Raw genomic sequence first — 25,837 nt, 5'->3', positions numbered from 1 at the left:
GTTGTTCTTTCTCTTCTTTTTTGTTCATTTGTTTTCATTTCTCCCTTTTCCCCCTTCTTTTTTCCTTTTATTCTCTTTTTTTTATCACCCTCGTTCTTTTCCTTCTGCCTTTCCTTTCTCCCTGTCTTCTTTCTTTTCTTCTTCTTTCTCTCTCTATTCTCTCTTTTATCTCTTTCCTTTCTTTTTTTTGTTTCGTTGCGCTTTTTCTCTCTTTCTTTTGTGTCTTTCTTTTATTTTCTCGGGCTTATCTCTCTCTTACTTCTATCTTCTTCTTTCTTTTTTCACTTTTCTTTCTTTTGTCTCTCCTTTCTGTGTTTCGTTTCTCATTTTGTTTTCTCTCTTTTGCGTCTTTAATTTCGTTCGATCGTTAAATTCTTTTCTTTCTTTTTTCTCTCGTTCTTTTCTCTTTGGTTTCTCTTTTTCGTTTGTGCTCTGTTTTCTGCCTTTCTTTTCTGTCTTTTTTTCGTTCTTCTTGTTTTCTTCGTTTATTTGTTACTTTTATCATTTTTATCTGTTTTTTATTTGCTTTATCTCTTTCTCTTACTCTTTGCTCTTCCTTTGCTCTTACCTGTGTTTCGTTTGTGTTTATATTTTCTCTTTTTGGTTCCTCTCATTCGTTTCTTTTTCTTCGCTCTTTTCTGTTTTTGATCTCTTATTTTCTCCTTCTTTTCTCTTTTTTGTTTCTTTCTTTCGTTTCTGATCTGTCTGTCTTTCTTTCCTGTCTGCTTCTTTCTATTCTTAATTTCTTTTTTCCTCTTCCTTTTCTTTTCTCTGGTTTCCTTCTTTCGTTTCTGTTGTTTTTCTGTCATTCCTTTCTTTCTTTTCTCTCTTTCGTTTGTGGTCTGTTTTCTGCCCTTCGTTTCTCTCTTTTTTGTTCTTCTCGCTTTCGTTTTTCTCTCTTGATTTTCTGTCATTGTTCGTTTGTTGTTATCTTTATCTTTTCAATCTGTTTTTTTACTTTTATCTCTTCCTTTCTTTTGCTCTCCCTGTGCTGTTTCCTATATTTCGTTTATGTTTTCCATTTCTCTCTTTCATTTACATTCTTTTTCCTTTCTTTTCCCATTTAAGTTTTCTTATCTCATTCGTTTCTATCTTTTTTTCTATCCTTCTTTCATTTCTTGTTGTTTTTGTTTCTGTTCTGCTTCTTTTCTCTTTTCTCTGTAATCACAGTTTTTTTCTGCCTTTCTTTTCTTTCTTCTCTGTCTCCTCTTTTTTTTGCCTTTCTTTTCTCTCTTTCGTTTCTCTTTTTTCTCTCGTTCGTTCCAGTTTGTTCAGTCTCGTTTCTCTTTTCCCTCCTTTACTGTATTTTTCTTTTTTCTCTGTTTCTATTCTCTCCTTTTTTTGCTTTTTCCATTGTTTTCTATTTTTCTGTTTTTTGTGTCTGCCTTTCTTTTCTCTTTTTTTTCTCTGTTGTTTTTTTCTGTTCTTTTTTGTCTATTTGTTTTCTTTTCTCTCTTTTCCCCCTTTCTTTTTTTTATTCTCTTTTTTATCACCCTTGTTCTCCTTCTTCTGCCTTTCTTTTCTCCCTGTCTTCTTTCTTTTCTTCTTTTTTTTCTCTCTCTCTTCTCTCTTTTATCTCTTTCCTTTCTCTTTTTTTGTTTCGTTGCGCTTTTTCTCTCTTTCTTTTGTGTCTTTCTTTAATTTTTTCGGGCTTATCTCTTTCTTACTTCTTTCTTCTTCTTTTTTTCGCTTTTCATTACTTTGTCTCTCCTTTCTGTGTTTCGTTTCTCATTTTGTTTTCTCTATTTTGCGTCTCTAATTTCTTTCGATCGTTAAATTCTTTTCTTTCTTTTTTCTCTCGTTCTTTTCTCGTTCGTTTCTCTTTTTCGTTTGTGCTGTGTTTTCTGCCTTTCTTTTCTGTCTTTTTTTCGTTCGTCTTGTTTTCTTCGTTTATTTGTTACTTTTATCAGTTTTATCTGTTTTTTATTTGCTTTCTCTTTCTCTTTCTCTTTGCTCTTCCTTTGCTCTTACTTGTGTTTCGTTTGTGTTTATATTTTCTCTTTTTGGTTCCTCTCTTTCGTTTCTTTTTCTTCGCTCTTTTCTGTCTTTTATCTCTTATTTTCTCCTTCTTTTCTCTTTTTTGTTTCCTTCTTTCGTTTTTGATATGTCTTCCTTTCTTTCCTGTCTTCTTCTTTCTTTTCTCTATTTCTTTTTTCCTCTTCCATTTCTTTTCTCTGGTTTCTTTTTTCGTTTCTGTTGTTTTTCTGTCATTCCTTTCTTTTTTTTCTCGCGGTTTTTTTTTCTTTTCTCGCTGTCGTTTGTGCTCTGTTTTCTGCTATTCGTTTCTCTCTTTTTTGTTCTTCTCGCTTTCGTTTTCTCTTTTTTGGTTTTCTCTCATTGTTTGTTTGTTGTTATCTTTATCTTTTCAATCTGTTTTTTTTATTATTATCTCTTCCTTTCTTTTGCTCTTCCTGTGCTGTTTCCTATGTTTCGTTTATGTTTTCCTTTTCTCTCTTTCATTTAAGTTCTTTTTATTTTCTTTTTCCATGTTTTCTTTTCTCATTCGTTTCTATCTTTTTTCTATCCTTCTTTCATTTCTTGTTAATTTTGTTTCTGTTCTGCTTTTTTTTCCTCTTTTCTCTGTATTCTCTGTATTTTTCTGCCTTTCTTTACTCTCTTTCGTTTCTCTTTTTTTCTATCGTTCGTTTCTATTTGCTCAGTCTCGTTTCTCGTTCCCACCTTTTCTGTCATTTTTATCTTGCTTTTCTCTCTTGCTTTTCTCTCCTTTTTTTCGTTTTTTCTTCTTTGTTTTCTCTTTTTCTGTTCTGTTTTTAGTTATTCTATTTCTTTTCTTTTTTCTCTGTTGTTCTTTCTGTTACTTCTTGTCTGCCTTAGTTTTCCCTTTTCGTTTCTTTGTTTTCTTTTCTATCTGTCTTTTCCCGTTTCTTTTCTTTTTTTGTTCTTTTTTTAATCTAATTTCTGTTCTCTTCCTTCTGCCTTTCCTTTCTCTCCGTCTTTTTTCTTTTCTCTCTTTGTTTCATCTCTTTTATCTCTTTCGTTTCTTTTTTTCTCTCTTTCTTTTTCTCCCTTTCTTTTGTGTCCTTTTTTCATTTTCTCCGGCTTGTCTCTCTTGATATTATCTTTTTTTTTTCATTTTTTCGATTTTTTTTTTCTCGTTTCAGTGTTTCTTTAATTTCTTTTCTCTCGTTTTTCTTTTTTTTCTGACTTGCCTTTTTTTGGTTCCTTTTTTTCATTTGTTTTTTTTTCTTTTGTTTCTCTGTCTTTTGTCTCCTACGTTATTGTCTTTTTTCTTTCTTTTCTCTTTTTTTGTTTGTTTTCTGCATTGTTTCTCTGTTTCGTTCATCTCTTTCTTTCCTGCTTTTTTTTTCTTTTTTTGTTTTCTTTTCCTTCTCTCAATCTTATTTGACTGTTTTCTTTCCTTTCATAAATTGTTTCTCTCTCTCTCCCTCTTTTTCTTTCTTTCTCTCGCTCTCTCTCTAACTCTCTCTCTCTCTCTCTCTCTCTCTCTCTCTTCTATGTTTTTACCGCCTTCTTTTCTCTGTGTTTTTTCTTTTTTAATAGCCACTGTCAGCCTCTCAACGGCTATTAATTAATTGCTCGATTTTTTTAACTCAATTATCTTTTGATCGTTTTTTATTTAAGTCACGATATTTACGCTTGACTATTGACTGACTCCACTCACTGTTTCAACTGAATGGATTCTAAATTCTCTCACGTTTTGAATTACGTAATTCAGTCAATACAATCAAAGTCAAAAGATCAAAATGAAAAAAAAAATTGATAACTATATAGAGCCCGGTCATTAAGTAAGTTCATTAGATTACCAAAGTTAATTAAAATGATTTCTAGCTAGCAAAAATGTTATGCTTAATAGCCTTCATTTTGAGGCTGAATTAAATGTAACTTTAGAATACAACCGAATATGCTGAATTTACACACTAAATCAAAACACATTGACACTTTAGTCACTTTCTATCTCTTATATTTTACCTATTCTGTTTCAATCCCAATGTACGTCAATCGGGTCAACGACAGCTATTTTTCGGCAATTTACCGGCTATTTTTCTGCATTTCTTTTTTGCTGTCTTTTCTCTTTCGTTTCTTTTTTCTTTTCTTTTTTCCTCTCGTGTGTTACTCTTCCTCGGATGTTTTAACGCTCCTTTAACATGCAGCCTAACGAAGTACATGCTTTACGCAATGCAATCAAGTAGAAATATGTTACCTGTCCAAGTTTTAGCGCTCCTTGAGTATACAGGATAGCAAAACCAAAAAAATCGAACAAATTATGCTGGCACTTTGAATCAAATCAAATACATCGGTAAAATAACATATATCTAAAGCTGTTGAACAAGGGGCATGGGTTCCAGCAAGAGATGGTAGAAACAAAAAATGAATTCCTTCAACTTTCAATTCGTTTAGGCAGTTTCCTGTGAAGTTTTTGCGGGCCTGCTTGATTCTGTTTAAGCATAGAATGTGAGAATGATATTGCTCTGAAAACTTCTAAATTTAACACATTTTTTCACGCCTTTTTTAACACCTTTTGGAGCAAACCATGCTTCTGAAGCACAAATCACGCTTTAAAAGCGAAAAATCAGAAATGATGCTGCACGTAGCTTTTTGGTACCATAGTGAATTCTTTGCGGTTCCATGCAAATTTCGTACATAGTAACTTTTTTATCTTTTATATTAGTCTATACATAATTTGTAATGGGGGGTTGGAATAAAAATACTTTGTTATTGGGTCGAAACAAAAGGGAGCCCAGTTTCCATATCAGATGGTATTCAGCAGCAGCCTCTAATTCAATAGCCAAATTAAAGTTAATTGCTGAATTTTTAACAGAATTATTACTTTGTATGTCAAACTATCTTAATCAATTTTTATAATGCCATTTTTGAGTCAAAAATTTATTCATTGTTTACTTTTGCCAGCTTTATTGTGTCAAAACATTTGCCTAAGAGAAAATTTTCAAAGTTACGAAAAACAAAGAAATTTCTTTTTCAAAACGTATCGGACCTATTCTGTTTCGACCCCAATGTTTTCATTCCCCCCACCCTCGAAGATTTTCTGCCCTCCACCACATACAATTGATGTTTTGTTAAATAGATCGATACAGTATAAAAATTAACACGTGCGCCTGGGCGAGTGGACGTAAAAGTTGCATGCCAGCTAAGAGGGGGGGGGGGGGTTCGCAATTTTGCTGTTTTCCATTTGTCGAAATTTTACGCTCTGCGGACCTGCTTGGTCAACATCTGTGTACGCAATAAATTATGAGCGTATCATCCAGCTATCACAGAAAAACAGGAGGAGACCCTACTAATTTTCAGACTGAGATTTTTCATGTCAAAATGAGAATTTGCATCACGCGATATTTTGAGACTGAACAATATTTCAGCAAAGATATTTAATTCAATTCTCGTTCAAGTAAGTAGAAAAAATTGTTTGAAAGAATCTAAAATTTATGTCAGCGTACTGCAATTTGTATCAATTCTTGTCTCCTTTGATTTAAAATCGAAACAATTTAATGCGCGGATTTCACATTGTACACATAATTAAATCAAACTTGACGCATAAAAATCATGCTAAACTTTTATAGACTTGAGTTTGCCAATTAAGATCTTGGCAAATAGATTATATTGGAAAATTTAGTACTTACAGTATTTTATACCATTTTTTAAGCCCACATATTTTGGGTAGGGTTATTGTGGGGATAGAAAATAAGGAAAATTTTTTGTCACTGATGATAAATGAAAACAAAGAGGCTCGGTAATGTGCGTTTGCACATGATGTTCCAACCCCGCCCAATCACGTTTTGATTTAACAGTCTTCCACGTGAGGAAGAGAAAGAAAAGGTTCAAAAACTTTCATATCTTTCAGCAAACAATTAAGTGAAAAAAAGCTGGGTTAGAGAGTCGATGAGACTTGCCAGTTTTGAGAGTACTGGACGAGACACACCCAAAAACACATACTAGCAAACGTTAATTACGACCAAAACTCGATATTTTGAGTCTGAACACTTTTTCAGCAAAGTTATATAAATCAATTCTCGTTCAATTGTTCGAAAGAATCTAAAATTTAAGTCAACGTACTGCAGTTGTATCAATTCTGTAAAAGATGGTATCAAGAAGAGATGGTAGGCCCAATAAAGTGAAATTTTTTAACTTTCGATTCGTTTAAACAATTTCTTGTCATGTTTTTTGGGCCTGCTAGTTTCTGATTAAACGTAGAAAATTAGAATGATATTTCTATTAAGACTTCTAAAATTCACACCTTTATTCACGCCTTGGCGCAAACCATGCTTATGAAGCAGCAATCATGATTTAAAAGCAGAAATGATGTTGCACGTATCTTTTTTGCTACCATAGTGTATGATATGCGCTCCCAGGAGCACATGCCAATTTCTTACATAGTAACTTTTTAAATAATGCTATACATAATTTGTAATGGGGGATAAAAACACTTTGCAATTGGGGCCGAAACAAAATGGATCCCAGTTTCCATATCGGGTGGTGTTCAGCAGCAGCCTCTAATTCAACAGCCAAATTAAAGTTAATTGCTGATTTTTCAATAGATTTATTAGTTTGTATGTCAAATTATCTTAATCAATTTTTATAATGCCATTTTTGAGTCAAAAATTTATTCATTGTTTACTTTTGCCAGCTTTTTCTTGTCAAAACGTTTGTCTAAGAGAAAATTTCAAAAGTTACGAAATACAAAGAAATTTCTCTTTTCAAAACGTATCGGACCTATTCTGTTTCGACCCCAATGTTTTCATTCTCTCCGCCAAATGTTTTATGCCCTCCACCACATACAATTGATGTTTTGTTAAATATCCCGATACAATATAAAAAATTAGCACGTGCGCCTTGGCGAGTGGACGTAAAAGTTGCATGCCAAATAAAAGGGGGGTTGAAAATTTTGCTGTTTTCTTTTGTCAAAATTTTTTGCTCTGCGGACCTGCTTGGTTGACATCTGTTTACGCAAAAAATTATGAGCATATCAACCGGCTATCACAGAAAAATAGGAAGAAACCCTACTAATTGTCAGACGCCATCTCAAGCGGAGATTCTTCATGTCAAAATGAGAATTCTCATCACGTGATATTTCGAGTCTGAACAATATTTCAGCAAAGAACTTAAATCAATTCTCGTTCAAGTAAGTAAAAAAAATTGTTTGAAAGAATCTAAAATTTTTGTCAGCGTACTGCAATTTGTATCAATTCTCGTCTCCTTTGGTTTAAAAACGAAACAATTTAATGCGGTGATTTCACATTGTACCCGTATTTAAATGAAACTTGACGCATAAGAAACATGCTAAAATTTTATAAACTTGAGTTGGCCAGTTAAGATCATGGCAAACAGATTATATTAGAAAATTTATTATTTACAATCTTTTATGCCATATTTTAAGCCAACATATTCGGGTAGTGTTATTGGGGGGATAGAAAATATGGCAAATTTCGAGCCACTGATGATAAATGAAAACAAAGAGGCTCGGTAATCTGCGTTTGCACATGAGGTTTCGACCCCGCCCCATCACGTTTTGATTTATTAGCCTACCAAATGAGGAAGAGAAAGAAAAGGTTCAGAAACTCTCATATCTTTCAGCAAACAATTAAGTGAAAAAAAGCTGGGTTAGAGAGTCAATGAGACTTGCCAGTATTGAGAGTACTGGACGAGACACACCCAAAAACACATACTAGCAAACGTTAATTACGACCAAAACTCGATGAATGGATTTTAAAAAAAGGAAATAAAAAATTGAAGAAGGAATTCCATAATAAAGAGCAGAAAGGGCAAAGTTCAACAATACAATTCTCTCTTTGTGTCACAAACCAATTTCAAATTGATTGAAACCACTTCGTATGCTCGGCTCATTCGGAAGGCTATTTTATACGTAAAGCAATTGACACCTGCCGTTATCCATAATATGTTGGACGACTACAAAACTAACAGCGCCAGTTGGACCAACTCATTACTGTGATAAGATGGAAAGAACACAGAAAACTCAGAACTAGCGAATATCCAAATATCAAACTTAAAAAATGCTTTGTCCCAAGAAACCTCGATAACTTCCTATATAAAGCGAAAATTGAAAAAATCTTTTTTGATTCCATATTCTACGCTGGACGGGCTTTTAAACGATACCACTCACAACTCTCTACGATGATTATATCGATCGGCCAAAATTTGAGTATTTTGTTCCTCCCCCACTAAAGTGGGTAGGAACAATAATGCTCATTCGGACAGAAAAGCAACTTGAATAAAGACAGAGAATTGAGTTCTGATTTTTTTTAAAAAGGCGCCAATACATCTGCATCAAACTGCTGTTACATATCTAATTAGTATCTCTGATTTGTCTGGCAAATCAGTATGTCTCATTGTGAAAAGTATGTCTCATGTGAAAAGAAATAGTTAAATATGGACATTTATTAGGTTTACGGCTCTCTGATCGTCAGAAAAATTGCTTCGACGGATCAGAGAAAAATGAGAGCAATAACTGAAATAGGAGAGCACTGCTAAATGTTTTTCCTGAGTAAGTTCTTAAACAACATAAACATGGCTTCACACCTGATAACTCGAAATTGACATCTTCAAATGTCAGAATAAACATCATCAGTATTGATCCAGCCCAAACTATACTTTCCTAGCAAATAATCCCCCAGTTGAGAGTTCGACTTTATGAAAAGACTTATCAAATAGACCTAGGATGGTATTTCCCTTCCTTAAATACACAGTCGACCTCCTAGAAAGGGTCTACCTGAAGTCTTTTCATAAGTCGACCAACGGTCTTTCTGTACCCAATATCAGTCGACCATGGTCTTTTCATTTATCGACCAACAGTCTTTTCATATCCCATATCGGTCAACCTACCGTCTTTTCATATCCAATATCGGTCGATCCGTAGTCTTTTGTGGCTTTGTAAACTATGGTACCGAAAAGCTACGTACACCTAAAGATTTTTTAAAAAGCTATACAAACATCAAATAATATAACATATTCAGTTCAAATTCTGTTCTCTAATAACGCGTCATTACAACTTTTTTGACGTCTAGCTGACGTTTGGTATAGTTTTCTTACAGGTTTCTCACGACGTCTGGTTCAATTTCATTCCAAATTACATACACTTTTTCTCCTAAATTTTCCCAAAAAAAACTCTGTTTTCGTAATCGTTGCTTCAAAATCGCCCATAATTTTGCATTTCACTGCCATTCCAGTTTTTTCTACTCGTTTTCTTGGAAAAAATTGCCGATAATTTTCAATTTATGCACAGGAGCATTATCATGTTGAAAAATAATGTCCAGGAAATGCATTTTTTCCTTCGTATTTTTTCAAATAACCGATAGCGTTTAGCTTCTTTGGTCACTTAACAAGGAATTTTTTGGAGAATTTCTTAAATAAAACGCCATATTTTTTGAGCACTCATCTAACTGTACCTCTGAAAATTGTATCGTAGCAAGAGAAAGCATTATGAACCACTATTGCGCTCTAGTAATGTTTTGGGATCTTTCAAAACATCGGTAACTAATTTTTTTTCTGATTTTTCTGAAAATTTTGGGCCTCGTAACCTTTGTATGCATAGTGTGCACTTGATCTTGGTTTAAACTTGAGTTACTTTTGTATTCTATAACATGAAAATCCGACATATCGTAGCGCAACAACTTGGCAAACAGTGAAAGAACAAAGCTGTTCTGTTTAAGCGTAGAAAATGAGAATTAAATTTCTCTTAAAACTTCTAAATTTCACAACTTTTTTCACGCCTTCCGCAAATCATGCTTATGAAACACGAATCATGCTTTAAAACAGAAATGATGCTGTACGTAGCTTTTTGGTACCATAGTGTATCATTTGCGATCCCAGGAGCACATGCTAATTTCTTACATAGTAACTTTTTAAATCATGCTATACATGATTTGTAATTGGGGGGACATAAAAACACTTTGGAATTGGGGCAGTAATAGAATGGATCCCAGTTTCCATATCAGATGGTGCTCAGCAGCAGCCTCTAATTCAACATCCAAATTGAAGTTAATTGCTGATTTCTCAAAAGAATTATTACTTTGAATGTCAGATTATCTTTATCATATTATATAATGCCATTTTTGAGTCAGAAGTTTGTTCATTGTTTACTTTTGCCAGCTTTATCATGTCGAAACTTTTGCTTAAGAGAAAATTTCCAAAGTTACGAAATACAAAGAAATTTATCTTTTCAAAACGTATCGGATATATTCTGGGTTATTCCACCGCTACTCATCGGGAGTGTAAGAAAACGGATTCCTGTGTATTTAAGGGGGAAAAGAGTGTAAAAAGTGTAAAAGTAAAAAAAGTCCACTCTTATTCCGTTTTTTTAACTGGGAAAATGAGTGTAAATTGTGTAAAAAAAAATTACCCTCTATTTCTCCGCTTAAATAGCGGTGTAAGAGTGTAGTTTTGGAGAGTGTAAAATAAAATCGAGAGTGGAAGAGTGTAAAAATAAAAAAATTACCCCATATTTATCCAATTAAATAGCGGTGTAAGAGTGTAATTGTGAAGAGTGCAATTTTAAAATTGACAGTGGAAGAGTGTAGTAATAATTTTAAGGTGTAATAATTAGAGTGTAAAAATATTTTAAAGATGTAATATGAAGAGGGTAAACGAAAATTGAAAGTGCAATTATTATTTAAAATTACACTCTTATTATTTAAAATTACACTTTTGTTATTTAAAATTACACTCTTGTAATTACACTCTTACACCGCTATTTAAGCAGAGAAATAGGGGGTAATTTTTTAAAAATTTTTACACTGTTTACACATTTTTCCCCGTTATTTTCCGGGAAAATCCTCCCCCGGACTGTTTCGGCACCAGCGTTTTTGTTCCGCCCAAAAATTTTATGCCTTTCAGCACATACAAATGATGTTTTGTTAAATAGCACGATACCATATAAAAAATTAGCACGTGCGCCTGGGCGAGTGGACGTAAAAGTTGCATGCCAACTAAGTTGGGGGGGGGGGGGTTTGGGTTTGGCAACTTTGCTGTTTTGCATCGTTGAAATGAGTAATTTTACGCTCTGCGGACCTGCTTGGTCGACATTTGTTCATTCAATAACTTATGAGCGTATCATCTGGCTTTCACAGAAAAGCAGGAGGAAACCCTACTAATTTTCAGACGCCATCTCAAACTGAGATTCTTCATGTCAAAATGAGAATTCTCATCACGCGATATTTTGAGTCTGAACAATATTTCAGCAAAGATATTTAAATCAATTCTCGTTCAAGTAAGTACAAAAAAATGTTTGAAAGAATCTAAAATTTATGTCAGCGTACTGCAATTAGTATCAATTCTTGTCTTGATGGATTTAAAATCGAAACAATTTAATGCGCTGATTTCACATTGTACCCATAAATAAAACTTGACACATAAGAAACAAGCTAAAATATTGTAAATTTGCCAATTAATATCTTGGCAAATAGATTATATTTTAAATATTATTTACAATATTTTATGCCATTTTTTAAGCCCACATATTTGGGCAGAGTTATTGGGTGGCTAGAAAATATGGAAATTTTTGAGCTACTGATGATAAATGAAAACATTTGATTGCATTTAAGCAAGCCAGTAAGAGAGCAATCAAAATTTTCTTTGAAAAAAGGTTGAGATCGCGAAAACATTATTTGATAGCGATTTGGAGGTTGACGCATTAACTTTATAGCGTCCGAGTAACATATTATGAAGTTGATTACTTTTTTCTAGCCCGGGTCGAGGTTTTAGGGTGAATTTTTGTAAGAAATGCGATGAATGCGGTGAATATTTGTAAGAAATGCGGTGATTGCGGTTATTGCAGTGAAAAAAAATAATTCACCGCTTTTCACCGCAAGAAGTCACCACGAAATTCACCGCATTTCTTACAAAAATTCACCACATAGACTATTATGACTAAGTGATGTAAGAAATGCGGTGAACGCGGTGAATGCGGTGAAAAAGAATAATTCACCGCTATTCGACCCCAGGGCTAGATGTCAACGCTGGAACTTACGGTCCTGATTCAATCTGGTTTTAGGTTCCAAAAAAGGAAATCCCTTGAATCTCAAAAGTAGCATAATAATGGCTACGGTTCACAACAAGATCATGACTGCATGGCAATTACTGACAGTGGCGATGATGATGGTGATGATCGAGGTTCAACAAGTTGACGCTGACAACGAAACAGTTTGTGAATCTGGCGCAATATTATTGGAGGATACTGCCCCAGATGCTTGTTTTGCGCTTGTCGATGTTGCTGCAGGTCCCGTAACGTACTTGGAGGCGGAACAAAAATGTAGCGATAAATTTACCGAAGGAAGGCCAGTTTTTGTGAGAAATAAAGTTAGTGTGCTGCACAAGTTAAATCATTTTCTGATAGTTAATTTTTGTAATAAAAACTCAATGAAAATCAGCGAAAAAAGACACCAAAATAAAAAGTTAGCAAAGAAAAAAATATGTGTAATGCTCGGGATTGAGATCTTAAATTGAATTTTTTTTTAAAAAAATGTGGACACACATACACGAGAGAGGGAGAGAGAGAGAGTGTGTGTGTGTGTGTGTGTGTGTGTGTGTGTGTGAGAGAGAGAGAGAGAGAGAACGAGAGAGCGCGCGAGCGAGCGAGCGAGCAACACACACACGCACACACAAACAATTACACACACACACACATACAGAGAGAGAGAGAGAGAGAGAGAGAGAGAGAGAGAGAGAGAGGAGAGAGAGAGAGAGAGAGAGAGAGAGAGACAGAGGGAGAGAGAAAGAGCGCAAGAGAGAGAGAGAGAGAGAGAGAGAGAGAGAGAGAGAGAGAGAGAGAGAGAGAGAGAGAGAGAGAATGTCTTCCCCAACTAGTTTTGACATATGAAATTTTTGGAGAAAGTAGAAGCAAAACGTATACGAATCTGAAAAATACCATTTTTTCCGTATGAAAGGACGATGCAGCTGTTAAGAGCTATTCTGTTGGAGGAAATTATATTCATGTTTAGCCTGCTAGTAGTAAATAATAAGAGCGTTAAGAGCGGGGGGGGTATTCATGCGACACTAAACATGGGAATATAGGGAGTGATTATGAGTGGGCATTCCTAGGATCTTGAATATGTGATTTCAGGAGGTCATGTTGAGAGGGTGATCCTGTGATACTTAAACATGGGAATATAGGGGGTTTTAAAATGGGTATTTTTTTACGATACTTAAACATGGGAATATATGGGGTTATTTCAAGCGGGTATTTTTACGATGAATAAACATGGAATTAAACGGGATTATCCTAAGCGGGAATAACAGTATAGGGTTGGAAAGATGGGGGAGATCGTAAACGGTTCATGGTTGAAAACCATTGAAATAGGTTTGGTTGGATTAAATTGCAATTTCTTTCTCAGGTTGTTTTTGTTTTCTATGTATCCATCTATTTGCTTAACAACAAATTTTGGGTGATTAGGCTTCAGGTGTCATTTCACAAGGAGCGCTCAATGGCAACGATTGCAACGTTAGATTTGAAAAGTATTAACGAGCTAAATCTTGATGAAAAAAGAATATTCAGGGTATAGTTAAAGGTATCTGTATTTCTTAGCAACTTGTTTTTACCTGGATCTTGATCTGGATTTGGATATTGCTTTAAAGTTAAGAGCCTATGGTGGTCTCATTGGCATTGACAATTCTACACTTGAGAAGTATTTCAAATCATACAAAATTTTAAGATTGCATGCTATTCTCCATGACGCTTCTGGTTTTGTCTTTGAACACAGCAAAAAATGACCGGGTTATTCTTATGTCTTGCCCTGTCCAGTCACAAATGAGTATCTCGGTCACGTGACAGGCATAGCTTTCTGCCTCTATGTGAAAACTTTTAAGAAAAATTTGCTCAGTTTATTAGAATGTTGAAACTGCGACCAGTTGTTCTTGATATTGAAGGCTTTCGACATAAAAAATTGGGTTTTATAATCAAAGAGCTTTCTGTATGTACTCATAATTACAGCGATACAGTTTCTTTCCGACCCCCAAGTTCCTTCAATATACTTTCCCCAAGTGAACAAAAGTCTTACCAGTGGGTTTCAAATTTTTTTCATGGCTTGGCTTGGGAGAGCGGAGATTACCCCTATTGCTATTTGCAGCAAATTATTCAAAGCATCAACTTCGTTTTCGCTTTGCCGATTTTTATGCAAAAGGAACTGAAAAAGCGGACACTTTGAAGAAGTTACTTCAAAACGACGTTATCAATTTGGAGACGTTGTTATGTCCAAAGGTTGAAAACCAAAAACTATATCGCGACATAACAATTTGTGATCTACATGCGGTAACTTGTCCCAAACGACAACGAAGCAGACACTGTGCTACTAAGAAGGCCAAATTGTTTTACCAGTGGCTGACAAATGAGTCGCCGTTTGGAAAAAAACAACTCCATCTCTCCTTCAAGTGAATTTGTCTCAAAATTTGACAGTTTACAGTTACATAACGGCTGAAGACCAGCTAACCGTTACATTTGCTAAAGAAGAGAAATTGATACTCGTGGTCAAACTGTGCTAAGGAAGCAACAAGTTACCCGTACTGACACAGAAATAGAAACACTGAAAAAGTACCTTTCCCTCTTGGAATAATTCAAATTATACCATGTCTATGCAAGAGAAAGCGCGAAGACTGAAACTAACCCCTTTACCTATGCCCAAGCATGCAGTACCAGTTCAGATATCTCTAACAGATGAAAGTATTCCGGCTGAAATCAAGGAGAGCATCAGAGACAACAACGTAGAGTCAGTTGTGTTCAGAGATAAAACTGACAATGTGAATCCAAACTATTCTATTGCTTACCAAAAAACTGATAAAAATTCGCAATTTGTTTGTTATGAAATTTTTATTGTCAATTAATTTTGCATGAGCCTTAGCTTCAATTGATTGTTTAATTTGAAAAACTGTTTCAAATGAACCAACCCGAGGACAACATTGACGCTGGAGGAGCTATAACTGACTTAGTTTTTGACGAAAATCACCAAGAAAGGCGATCTTGGCGGTTTTATAACTCTAGAGTTGCAAGATTGGAGGTCGTTTATTTTACGCAAATTTTCATATTAGTTTTTCTTTTAGGGGTTTCTTTAGTCAAATTGGTGTTTTTTAAACTCGATTGTGAAGAATCAACATTCTGGTTTTCACTCCTCTCTTGCACAATTGGATACGCTCTACCTAACCCGAAACTATGAATAAAATAATTTCAACTACAGATAGACTTTTTATGGCCGTTTGTGGCCCCTCATGTTGTGGAAAAACTGCATTGATTTTCAAAATGTTACTTCAAAACACCTTCTCACCCAAGTTTGAATCAATATTTTATTTCTACCAGCATGACCAACCTAAATTTCAGTTCTTTGAGAGAAAAATAAACATTCAATTTATAAAGTTTTACAGTTTTGAGCAAATATTTGAACTAGATGATTGTCGTTTGGTATTTGACGATTCATGTGAAGAAATTTTTATTGATAAAGACTTTTCTAAATTAGCGACAGCTGGACGTCATTAAAAATTCAGTGTGATTTACGTGAAGCACAACTTGTTTCCAGAGAGCAAATGGTCCACAACGATTGATCTTAATACAACACACATTGTTTAATTTGAATGGCCCCGTGATCTTCAACAAATTGGTTTAATTGGTCGACAACTCAACAACACACAATTTTTGAGAAAAAGTTACGAGTTAGCAACAAAGCAACTTTTTGGTCATTTTTTAATTGATCTAGACCCAAAAACTTCAGACGCATTACGTTACTCTTCTAATATTGTGCCTCCAGGCCTCTCATTTTTGTACTTACCTTCAGCAAAAGCTGTTATTACAAATCTAAACGATGAAAGGGAAAGAAGTATGTATGCTTCAGCAAATGCTACAAGTATCAGATATCAAGTTAAAAAAGTTAATCAAGTCAGCTACTAAAAAAGTTTATTTATTTTCTTTGCGAATGCTTCCTGAACGTAGTTAATGGTAACGTTCCCATTAAGAAAAACTTCATAGAAACCGAAGAAAGTTCATTCAGAAAAATTTTAGCTAGACAGACAAGTTTGAAGGCAAAAAAGACAATTTTTGTAAGAGAAATAGAACTCGTAAAAACGGTTAGCTTTGCTTGTTATCTCTACCTGAAAAAACAATAATGCATGCAGAAGAATTCGTTCTGATTCCGAAGCGAATGTTGATGTCAAAACAACCATTAAAAAGCGAAATTCTTGACAACCCAGCCTATAGAAACAAAGCAGCTCTGCTAACACTCATGCAAAGAAATATGCCAAGTTCTGACGGCAGCGTGGAAAGAGCAGATGGAGTAGCTCAAACAGAGCCAGTGTTAACTGAGCGGGAAAAAGAAGTAGAAGAGCCCGAAAAAATGGACTCGATTAGTGATGACAGCGAAGTTGATCCAATTGTCACAAAAAATCGGAAAGTGCCCCCGCATCTTTTGAATCAATAATGGCACTAGTGAAACTGAAAGAAAAACACAAAAGCCAACGTGCAGAAATCTTGATTGATCTTATCCTCCAATCAGAAGCAGTAACAATTGGTGAGGAAAGCAAGTTACTGTACATCAATCAAGAACCAACAAGTGTACAAGTCTCCAAATTTTTGTATGATCTACAACAACCTACTAAAAAAATTGATCAAACATAATACTCCCAAATTTTATCAGTTCTCGCGATTGAGCATGAACTTGTTGCAAACACTTACGCCAAGCAAATCATACAAGCCTATGAAAGTGAACAAGAATTCTTCCCAACCCAACAAAGTCCACAATCAGGAAGTGGTAATCCAAAACGAGCCACAACAGGAAAAAATGACAAAATCAAAAAGACAAACAAAAAAGAGAGCGAACCGAAAAAATGGGATCCCTTCTTCTGAGATAAAAACCTTGGTGCACCTTTATTCAAAAGGCCCTGCTTCTTCTGGTAGCCCCAAGCGACTTCATACACAAAGCAAAATGGTCAATGGCTAAAGTGAGGTCATATTTAGAAACAAAACCGTCCTTCACAAAATACCGCTCAATTTGCCTAAAGTTCCCAAGACTAAGAGTCATTGTAAAGGACATTAATGAAACTTGGTCTCTGGATTTAGCTCATGTTGATAAACTTGCAAAGTACAATCGAGATGTCAAATACCTTTTGGTAGCAGTTGACTGTCTGTCACGATATCTAAGAGTGGAACCAATGAAAACGAAATATGCGACAGAGGCAGCCCAAGCTTTCAAAAAAAGATCAAGTGCAAACAACCATTAAAGGTATGGGTTGACGACAGTGAAGAGTTTCTTGGAGCTTTCGAAAGCTTGTGTGAGAACAGAGGGATTCATTTATACAGTAGCTTTAGTGAAAAAAGTCTGCGTTCGCAGAGAGAAACATTCGCTCGCTAAAAAATATCATCTACAGATACCTTGAAGAAAAGTGGACGTACTCTTATATTGATAAATTGGATCAGTTTGTGAACACAATTAATTCACGTGTTAACCGGATCACTAAACTTGCCCCCAATAAAGTTACAAAGAAAAATGTACCAAGACTGGTCTCCCTAAGTGCTTAAACAAGTATCCTTCAAAAATCCAAGATTTATATCGGAGACTTTGTTAGAATTGTCAAAAAGGACAAAGCGTTCAGAAAAGGATACAAACAATCCTTTACTGACGAGATATTTGAGGTTACAGATATTCCGACGTTGTCTCCGACCGCAAACGAAAAAAATAGAGGGTAAACTCTATCAGCCAGAATTACAACTGGTTCTTGAACACAGCAAATAAAATGGCGCGCAATCAATTTGAAGATGAGTTCACAGTACATGTTATATCGTCTGCATCGATGCAAATATTCAAATCAAACACTCTAGCGTCATTTCGAAACCTTTTAATGATGAAATTCATATTTCTGGCGATTGGAGGGTAGCGTTAAGTGATATTATTTTTCCAACGAAAATTGAAAACGTTGTGGAGGGGAAATTTATTGCTTTCAGCTTGAAAAAATATGAAGAAGCTACGAAAAAGGCTGCAGAAGCCAATATTATCTTACGACCATACAATGGATCAAATTTAGGGTTTATTCCAGGGACATTTGACAACGTAAATCAACTTCTAGCGTTAACTGAGCGTACAGCCGGACTGCCTCACTTTTCTTTCAGAGAAATAAGAAATTCTGGAAAATACGAAATTTCGTTCGGAAAACTTGAACGGATTACGTTTTTAAGCAAGGAAATTCCAAGTATCCTTGGTTTTGAGGGAGTTCCTTATGGCAATGGTATTCATATTGGCTATAAAATGAACACGACTGCATATAAGTTAATGAAAAGTGACGAAACGAAAGCTTATTATGGAGAGCTACCAGCGGATCTGTTGGCTGGTAAACATTTGATATTTGTATATGCAAACATTATTGAATATCAGTACGTGGGTAATGCTAAAGCGCCTCTTTTACGAGTCATTGATTCAAAACAGCGTTTAAAAAAGGGTAGTGTGTGCGAAGTTGAGCCAACACATCGAACAGTTTTTTCGAAATTGGATTACAAAAAGCTATTGACAAACTCAATTCAGTCCATTTCTAATGAACTGCGAACAGAAACAGGTGACTTGGTTCCCTTCTCGGGTACAAGAAAAGTTCTCTTGACGTTACAATTCAAAAAGTTTTCAAGTTAAATGGATTCATATTACGCAAATCAAGCAACTTCTTTGCCGCATTTTTCTGGACACTATCGACAAAGAGGTAGTGGCTTTGGAGTTTTGGCTGCGGGCATTGGTCGTGTTGCTCCGCCCTTAGCACGTCGAATCATTCTAACAACTGCCAAACGTATTGGAAAGGAACTGTTGAAACAGAGTGTTCCAGAGCTACTGGACATAGTAAGCAGTAAAAAATCTCCAAAGCAAGCGCTCTAAAACACAATTTCTAAAACAGTAAAAACTGCAGACTGGTGGATCACGGAAAAGAACATTACGACAACGTGGACTAAGAGGTCGGTCAAAGAGCTCATCCAAAAGCTCAAAACCAAACGGAAAAACATCATTTCTACTCGGAGGCCCCTGAAAAGAAGTCGGTCAGATTTTTTCGCCAAAGTTAATTATGATCGCTAATTAATTGCCAGCAGAAGCAACTCACAGTTCTCTGGATTTATTTGAAAAACCAGCTCTCATAGTAACGTTTGATGGAAGTTTTTGCCAAAAATTGGGACCTGTCTACTGTCCAAATAGGCCTATGTTAGAGTTTGAAGTCTCTGGTGATCGGAATAATTTTATAGATTTAGAAAAGATTTTTCTCGAAATCAAATGTTAAATTGTTCAGGCGTCTGGAGGTGATTTGAAGCACGATGCAGGAGCTCCCACTGACAAAGCGAAAACTGATGCTCCATACTTTTGTAACAATGTGTTACATTCTTTGTTTTCTGATTGTATGGTATCTGCTAATGGACTGAAAATATCAAATGCCAACGGAAACTATGCGCACAAAAGTTTTATCGAGACCGAATTTTCTCACAACAAGGACGCAAAAAACACATGGCTAGCATGTCAAGGCTACTCATTCGAGGAGAACTCGGCTACCTTATCGACAACAGAAATTGACAGGAGGAAAGAGTTAGTTAAAAAATCAGCCGAATGCGCTTTTTCTGGAAAAGTTGCCGTTGACTTCTTCACCTGTGATCAAAATTTGCTTAGCGGTGTTAGGCTTCGCATTGCTTTCAGACACTCTATTGCTGATTTTGTCATCATGTACGATGACCCTGCAAAACATTACAAGGTAAAATTTTTAGAGGCCAATTTGTATGTCCGCAAGATGACGCTAAATGATGACGTTATGTCAGCCATTGAAAAAACTTTTATTAAGTAGTCCCGCATCTTATCCCTACTTCGAAACCATAACAAAAACGTTTTTGGCTTCAGCTGGTCTTCATAGTTGGAAGCAAGAGGATATTTTCTTGCGGGAACCAATCCGCAGACTTGCAATTTGTTTAAACCATATACTAACAAGCAAATATATATTTATCGCAACGGACTGCCTGTAGCGGATAGTCCAATATCAACAGATGACGATAAATTTCGTTATTTTAACACAATATCCAACTTGGCTTATATTGACAACGGTCTTGGAATTAAACTGAGCGAGTATCCCAGCCTTTTCCTTATGGTTTTTGATTTAACCGGCACGCAACAAGCTTCCCATGATTTTATTCTCCCCGAAGTGACAAACAGTTCAATAACCGTTGAGCTGAAGTTCTCAGCGGCTCTTCCAAACAACATTGAAATTTTTATAATTGGCGAAAAAACCAGTACAATTTACGTTGACAGTGCACGACGTGTGTCAAAAAACCATATACTGACAAACTAATGAACAAAGACGAAGTAAATGATTTAATTCAGCGCTGCAAGCTACTGAAGCACAAATTTCTGGGTGTCTTTGCAACCAAATTCATTTATAATAGTCAATGCATCAACGTCTGATAATGCTGGAACACATTGGCTCCTATTATGTGTCAAAAACAAGACGTTGACTTTTGCCTATCCCCTGGGGCAGCCAATATTGTTCTATAAGGATGTATATCGAAGACTGGTTTCTACCCAAGGAGACGTTCAGCTATGTCAAGTTCTAGAAAACCAGCCCATTCAAAGTCGAGACTCAAAACTATGTGGTCTATTTTGTATTTATATTGCTCATATTATTTTCAGTTTTCAGCCCATTGTTAACTGCACTGATAATGATCTGATACAGTTTGCTCTGCATATGATGATGATCTAACACTACTAATGTTTGAAAGAAATTCATTTTTTCAAAATTTAATTTTTTCTTCATACACAATACGAATTAACAACAAATCAGTATCAATATTCAAATTCCCATATCCACTCACAAAATGTCCATAATCTGACAAAAAGCACCAGAATGGGGACCAGTTAAAATTGATTCAATTCTACATAAAATTCCCTACTGAAGTTGACAGTTTGAGTTTGTTTGCCCGGCGAAAATATGTTGTGCAATGACTTCTGCACCACCGTTGTTTCCATTGACTCGACAAGATTTTCATTATTTTTGTTGGAGTTTCCAGTAGTTTTGGTCTGGAGCATTTGCTGTTGTGACAATTTAACAATTGTTGGTAAGCGCTTCCGGACTGTTGCTGCAGACTCAGGTTTTTCTTCGTTTTTAATGGTAAAATCAACCGCTAATTTCAATTAAAAAATACATCGCCTTTTGTCTCCAAATCGGTTGCAGATGAAAACAAGTATCGAAAAGTTGTGAAAAGACAAGATACGGGGAAAGTTTTGTTTCCTTTAAAAATGTCATCGTAAAGTGTTGCTGTTTCTGATGTGTCTATCAGAACATGAAAATGGTTAGTAGATTTTGTTGTTGTTGTCCACTGACAAAATGCTGAATCAAAATGAGAACACACTGCAAAATTTTCACGCTTGACAAATTAATTTTTTCATTAGTGACTAAAAATTTGAACTGTTTCTGGAACTGTTTGAAGTAGCTAGGTGAACGCTCAAACATTGCTTCAACCATGACTTTTACGTTGAGCTTAGCAGGAGAAGGTCCGTCAGTGTTCAATTTTGCTTCTGCTTCTTGTGAACTGATTGGAAAAGTTTCCCTAATTTTTGGTGCTTTTATAATAAGTTTGTCAAATTCTTCGGTAGACAGTGAGTGACGTTGTTGAAATTCCTAATCGCCGTCAACTTTCTGAAATAGTTTCAGAAACACATATGTTCCAGTCTTGTCATACGTTTTGACGGTGGCCCTGATTAGACGTTTTTCCGTCTTTGAAATATCGTAATAACTATCCCCAAACTCAAAATCTTTTGTGGCAGAAAACGGCATACTTCAATCAAGTCTCTGGTTATTATACTGATAACAGGAGGTTTTTGTAAAACTCAACATAAAATGAAACGACCACCTCGGAGAAACACTCACGCTAAAGTGGCGCGGCAAGCTTGGATTAAACAAGTGTCGTCTTTGTTTTTAATTGCAAACAGGTTTACATGTGTGAAAATACAGACTCAAGTACGCCAGCGGCGTACTTGAGTCTGTTAATTCTTTTCAACTTGGACAAGTTACTGTAAAGCACATGTTTCTTCAATTATTAACACGTGCGTGGACCATGGAATTTTATTACAAAGAAAGTTCAAAGATCAAATTGATGAAGACATAAAAATGAAGATCAAAATGAAGATCAAAATGAAGACATAAAACACTCATCAGAAAATTTGGGGTCATAAGAAAACGTGTAGAAAAATTTCTATTCCATAAAGCCCTTGTTTGTTTTGCACGTGCAGTAATTTTATTTGGTTCATGAAACTTTATTAGAATTAAGGTCAGAGATCAATTTGATAAGAGGCTGTAAAGTGTACATTTACGTACTGGGAAAAGTGGGCAATAAAAGGAAAACTCAAAACATATGTAGAAAATACTATGCATAAAACAGCATAAACCTAAACATGGGACATATAAAAATATATGTCGTTAAACATTGGTGGTCTGGTGCACTGATAACAGCTAACTTCAATAAGTTTGTCTTCCTGTGGGTAATATGCAAGGGATCAAAAGCGTAGATAATTGATTGTAAACAAATGTGACCTAAGGGAGTGCCTGAACCATAAAATCAAATTAGTTATAACACTTCAGACCATTTTCTTCAGAAGTTAAAATTGCTTTCTCTCTCTCTCAATCTTTCTTTATCTGATTTCTGCTGCTTGTTTAAACAATTCTTCAAATTTCAAAATTTCAGATTCTCTTTTTACTTGCTCTCTGATTCTGACGAGTCCTGGCAAAGAACTTTAGTATATCAGACCATGTACGAAAATTATGTTGTTTTTATTCAACAATACAAAGACTTTTCTATGAAAAATTGGATTAAATCAGAACGCTTTATTTTACCAAAATCAATTATCGATTTTGTTGCTGCTTTGCCGGGAAAAAACTTACCTACTCATGGAAGTGTTATAACTTCTGGTGGTCTAGTGCCACCACAAAAACTGCAGTCGTGTGAGCGTCAAGACGTTGCAACATTGCCTGATGAGACAAAGCAACTTCTCTTCAAGTACGATTGCGATTGCGTGCCACTATGCAAAAACCAACCTGGAGCTCAAGATGCTCGTGACAATTTAGCAAGTCTTTGAGGCATTCAATTGTCGCCCACATCACCAGCAAGTTCTTCAGGACAAAGCTTACCGACAACTCCGCTGAGTGACCCTAGCGCTACAACAACGCCTCATAGCACAAGCCCGTCATTATTGAAGCACTCAGTAGAGATCAAGTTCCTTGGATATTTGGAATTGGACAGACAAGCCAGGAAACACCCGATACTACAATGCTTTCAGAGGCAAACTTTGAATCGCCAAAAACACCAGTTCTAGAGAGCGATGCAGAAGACAAGACTATCACACCAAACAATTTGGAGACGCCCAAAGTATGCAGAGCACCTAAAAAAAGAAAGTCGGACTCTTCTCTCTCGGTGCTTTTTGAAGACTAAACTTTTCATCAGCATCACTTTCTCTGCTTAAATTTAGAGCTTCCCATGAATTATTTCCTTTGTGTGTTTGTATGTAAGCGTTTACTTGATGTTTATACATGAAAATTTTGCAAAAAATTCAGTTTTTCTCAAATCGAACATGTTTGAACTTGATCTATGTCTTTTAAATTATCCCATAAGCAAGAACCTAGAAAAGTTTTAGCCAATGGAAATTACGCTTAAAACTTAAGTATCAACTTTTGAATAACTATACGCCTTCATGGAGTGCTTTGATTTGGATTTTACAAAGTTTTTCAATGTACAAACATTAAAAATTAGTTGCTTCAGCATACTATAAAAAAACAAGAAAAACAAAATGTTTACCAGTTTTTCTCTGGTTACCCAATACATTGCATATAGTGCTTCGTTTGTAGTGTTGAATAGCAGCTAATTTTATCAACTTATCCCTAATAACCACTATTGTAAAACTAAATAAAAAAAAGAAAAAAAATCACAAAAAATAAAATTTCTTGGAATGAAAAACCAACAATTCGTCATAAGATTCTTAATTTTTTTTGGATCAAACAATAGGTGTCTTGATGCAAAAGGTAACAATGCTACTCACTGGTCATGAAAAAAAATGACAGAAAAGGCACTAAAAATAATTTAAAAGAGCCAAAAAAATGTAAAATTCAGGCTGAAAATTTGAAGTTGTACTAATTATACATCAAATTACAAGGCTAAACTATTGAAAACACGGTAAAAGAAGGATTTGGTATCATCAACTAATTGCCAACCGGCTGTTCCGATGCTAAAAAAGAAGATGTTTGAGAAAAAATTTTTGAGAAAAACATTAAAAAACGCAATTTTTTGCTGTTTTTTAACATATTAACAGTGACCTTTGACCCCAAAAAAGTGGGCTCCAAAAAATAGTTGGGATGAAAAGGAGTGTTTCATTGGCATACAGAGACAATCAGCGAAAAAAACTCTCATCACACTCGTCAATTTTAGACAAAAAATTAATGAGTTAATTAGCCATTAATTAAGAGCTAATTAGTGCTTAATTAGCCTAATTACTAATTAACTAAAAAAATTGATTTTTTTTGCAGATTTGTAATGCCCTCGACAATTTTGCTCATAAGCACCGATGTCGAAAAACTGCTCCTTCATCAATTTCCAAAACATCTGGCCATTCATGTCCCATTAACATCTGGCATTATTTAGAACACCAACTACCTGATAAAACGGAGTTGGGACCCTGTTTTTTGCAGTTTTGCACTCCCCGGTGGCATCTTGTGAAGTTCTATTCTGAGACCTGTCATCGAAAAATGCGTTTAAAGAAAAGACATGTGTAACTGTCATGTAATTGTCATGTTTTGACAATTTACGATTGATTGACCGAAAAAACTAACTTTTTTTTCTGATGATGGTGGAGCAGTTTTTTCAACGGAGTCCTACGTTTCATGACGCCACAAGCATTTTTCATTCCCAGAAATTTTGCGTAGCGTTGCTATAACATCCACTTTCAGACAGTACTCAAACAACGCCCTCATGTGGGATTTTATTCAAAAAGAACGCTTTTTGCATTTGAAAAGTCATCGCATTCTGTCTATCGGTTGCCCGCTCACCTATTCTCATGGCATCTAGAGAAAAAAACTGAAAAAAATTAGCTTTCAGATATGAAACTTTAATAAAATTCGAAATTAAATAAGCCCGCTAAAACCGACCAATCAGGTTGCATTATTTTAAAATTTCAAATTTGGCACGCAAAGTATTCCATGGCCTACGTTTCGGTAAAACCGAGAAATCATTATCTGTTCTTTCGTCTCTCAAGTTGAATTGTTATTGCTCAAGCAAAGGCTTTTGTTGCTACCCAAATTACAAAACTCAAAAATGGTGCACCTTTGCCGTTATTGCGATTCTGCACTCAGTACAGCTAGCAATCGGACTAGACATGGACGTCATTTCTAACCGGATGAACTTGGTCTGCCCACTTACCAGTGTTCATTATGCAAATTCACTTCGCGAAAAATCTCGAATCTCGAGCAGCACAGGAAGACCGAACACTCGCGATTCCCCAACTGTTCCCGCAGTTGTCATCTTGGGTTTAATGACTCTTACTTGTATGCCCAACATATGAATTCTGTGCACTCTCTACCCGTTTTTGGCGAGGAGTTTGAACCAAGAGATACGCCGACGGAGAGTGCGTTCAACGGTCTCCTGCGAGCGTTTGAAACAACTGACGCAGATGAAGCACGTGATCTTGAAACTTTCATGCGTGTTCAAAAACCCAAAATCGACAGCCTCATAATCGAGCAGTTATGCCATGGGCCACAGAAGGTTCAATTGTGTGCAAAACTACAGCTGATAAATTACCATAACGACCAGCCTGATAATGCAGAAGGTGAGCCCATCGAATTATACGCCAACTCTCGTATGACACCAGTC

The 25,837-nt window shown here is 35.5% G+C and overlaps 3 protein-coding genes across 3 annotated transcripts in view; 2 read left to right on the top strand and 1 right to left on the bottom strand.

Annotated features, from left to right (window-relative positions):
• LOC142335904 (uncharacterized) overlaps positions 1–25,837 on the top strand; it is a 534,872-nt gene that overhangs the window by 24,069 nt on the left and 484,966 nt on the right. The gene's annotated exons all lie outside the window — the stretch shown is intronic.
• LOC142336211 (uncharacterized) lies at positions 1,165–2,691 on the bottom strand. Its single transcript, XM_075384871.1, has 3 exons — positions 2,680–2,691; positions 2,543–2,635; positions 1,165–1,221 (listed from the first exon to the last, which is right to left on the bottom strand). Exons 1-3 carry the CDS (start codon positions 2,689–2,691, stop codon positions 1,165–1,167), a joined length of 162 nt encoding a protein of 53 aa, XP_075240986.1.
• LOC142336207 (uncharacterized) overlaps positions 11,107–25,837 on the top strand; it is an 84,846-nt gene continuing 70,115 nt past the window's right edge. The window contains exons 1-2 of the mRNA XM_075384867.1: positions 11,107–11,215; positions 11,999–12,303. Of these exons, the coding sequence (XP_075240982.1) occupies positions 12,043–12,303 (261 nt within the window). The 5' untranslated portion in view covers positions 11,107–11,215; positions 11,999–12,042. The remainder of the gene's footprint in view (positions 11,216–11,998; positions 12,304–25,837) is intronic.

The sequence above is a fragment of the Convolutriloba macropyga genome, chromosome 3 (assembly GCF_964194025.1).
Source record: "Convolutriloba macropyga chromosome 3, txConMacr16.3, whole genome shotgun sequence".
In the NCBI taxonomy this organism is placed as follows: domain Eukaryota; kingdom Metazoa; phylum Xenacoelomorpha; order Acoela; family Convolutidae; genus Convolutriloba; species Convolutriloba macropyga.
This window is presented reverse-complemented; position numbering and strand designations above follow the sequence as displayed.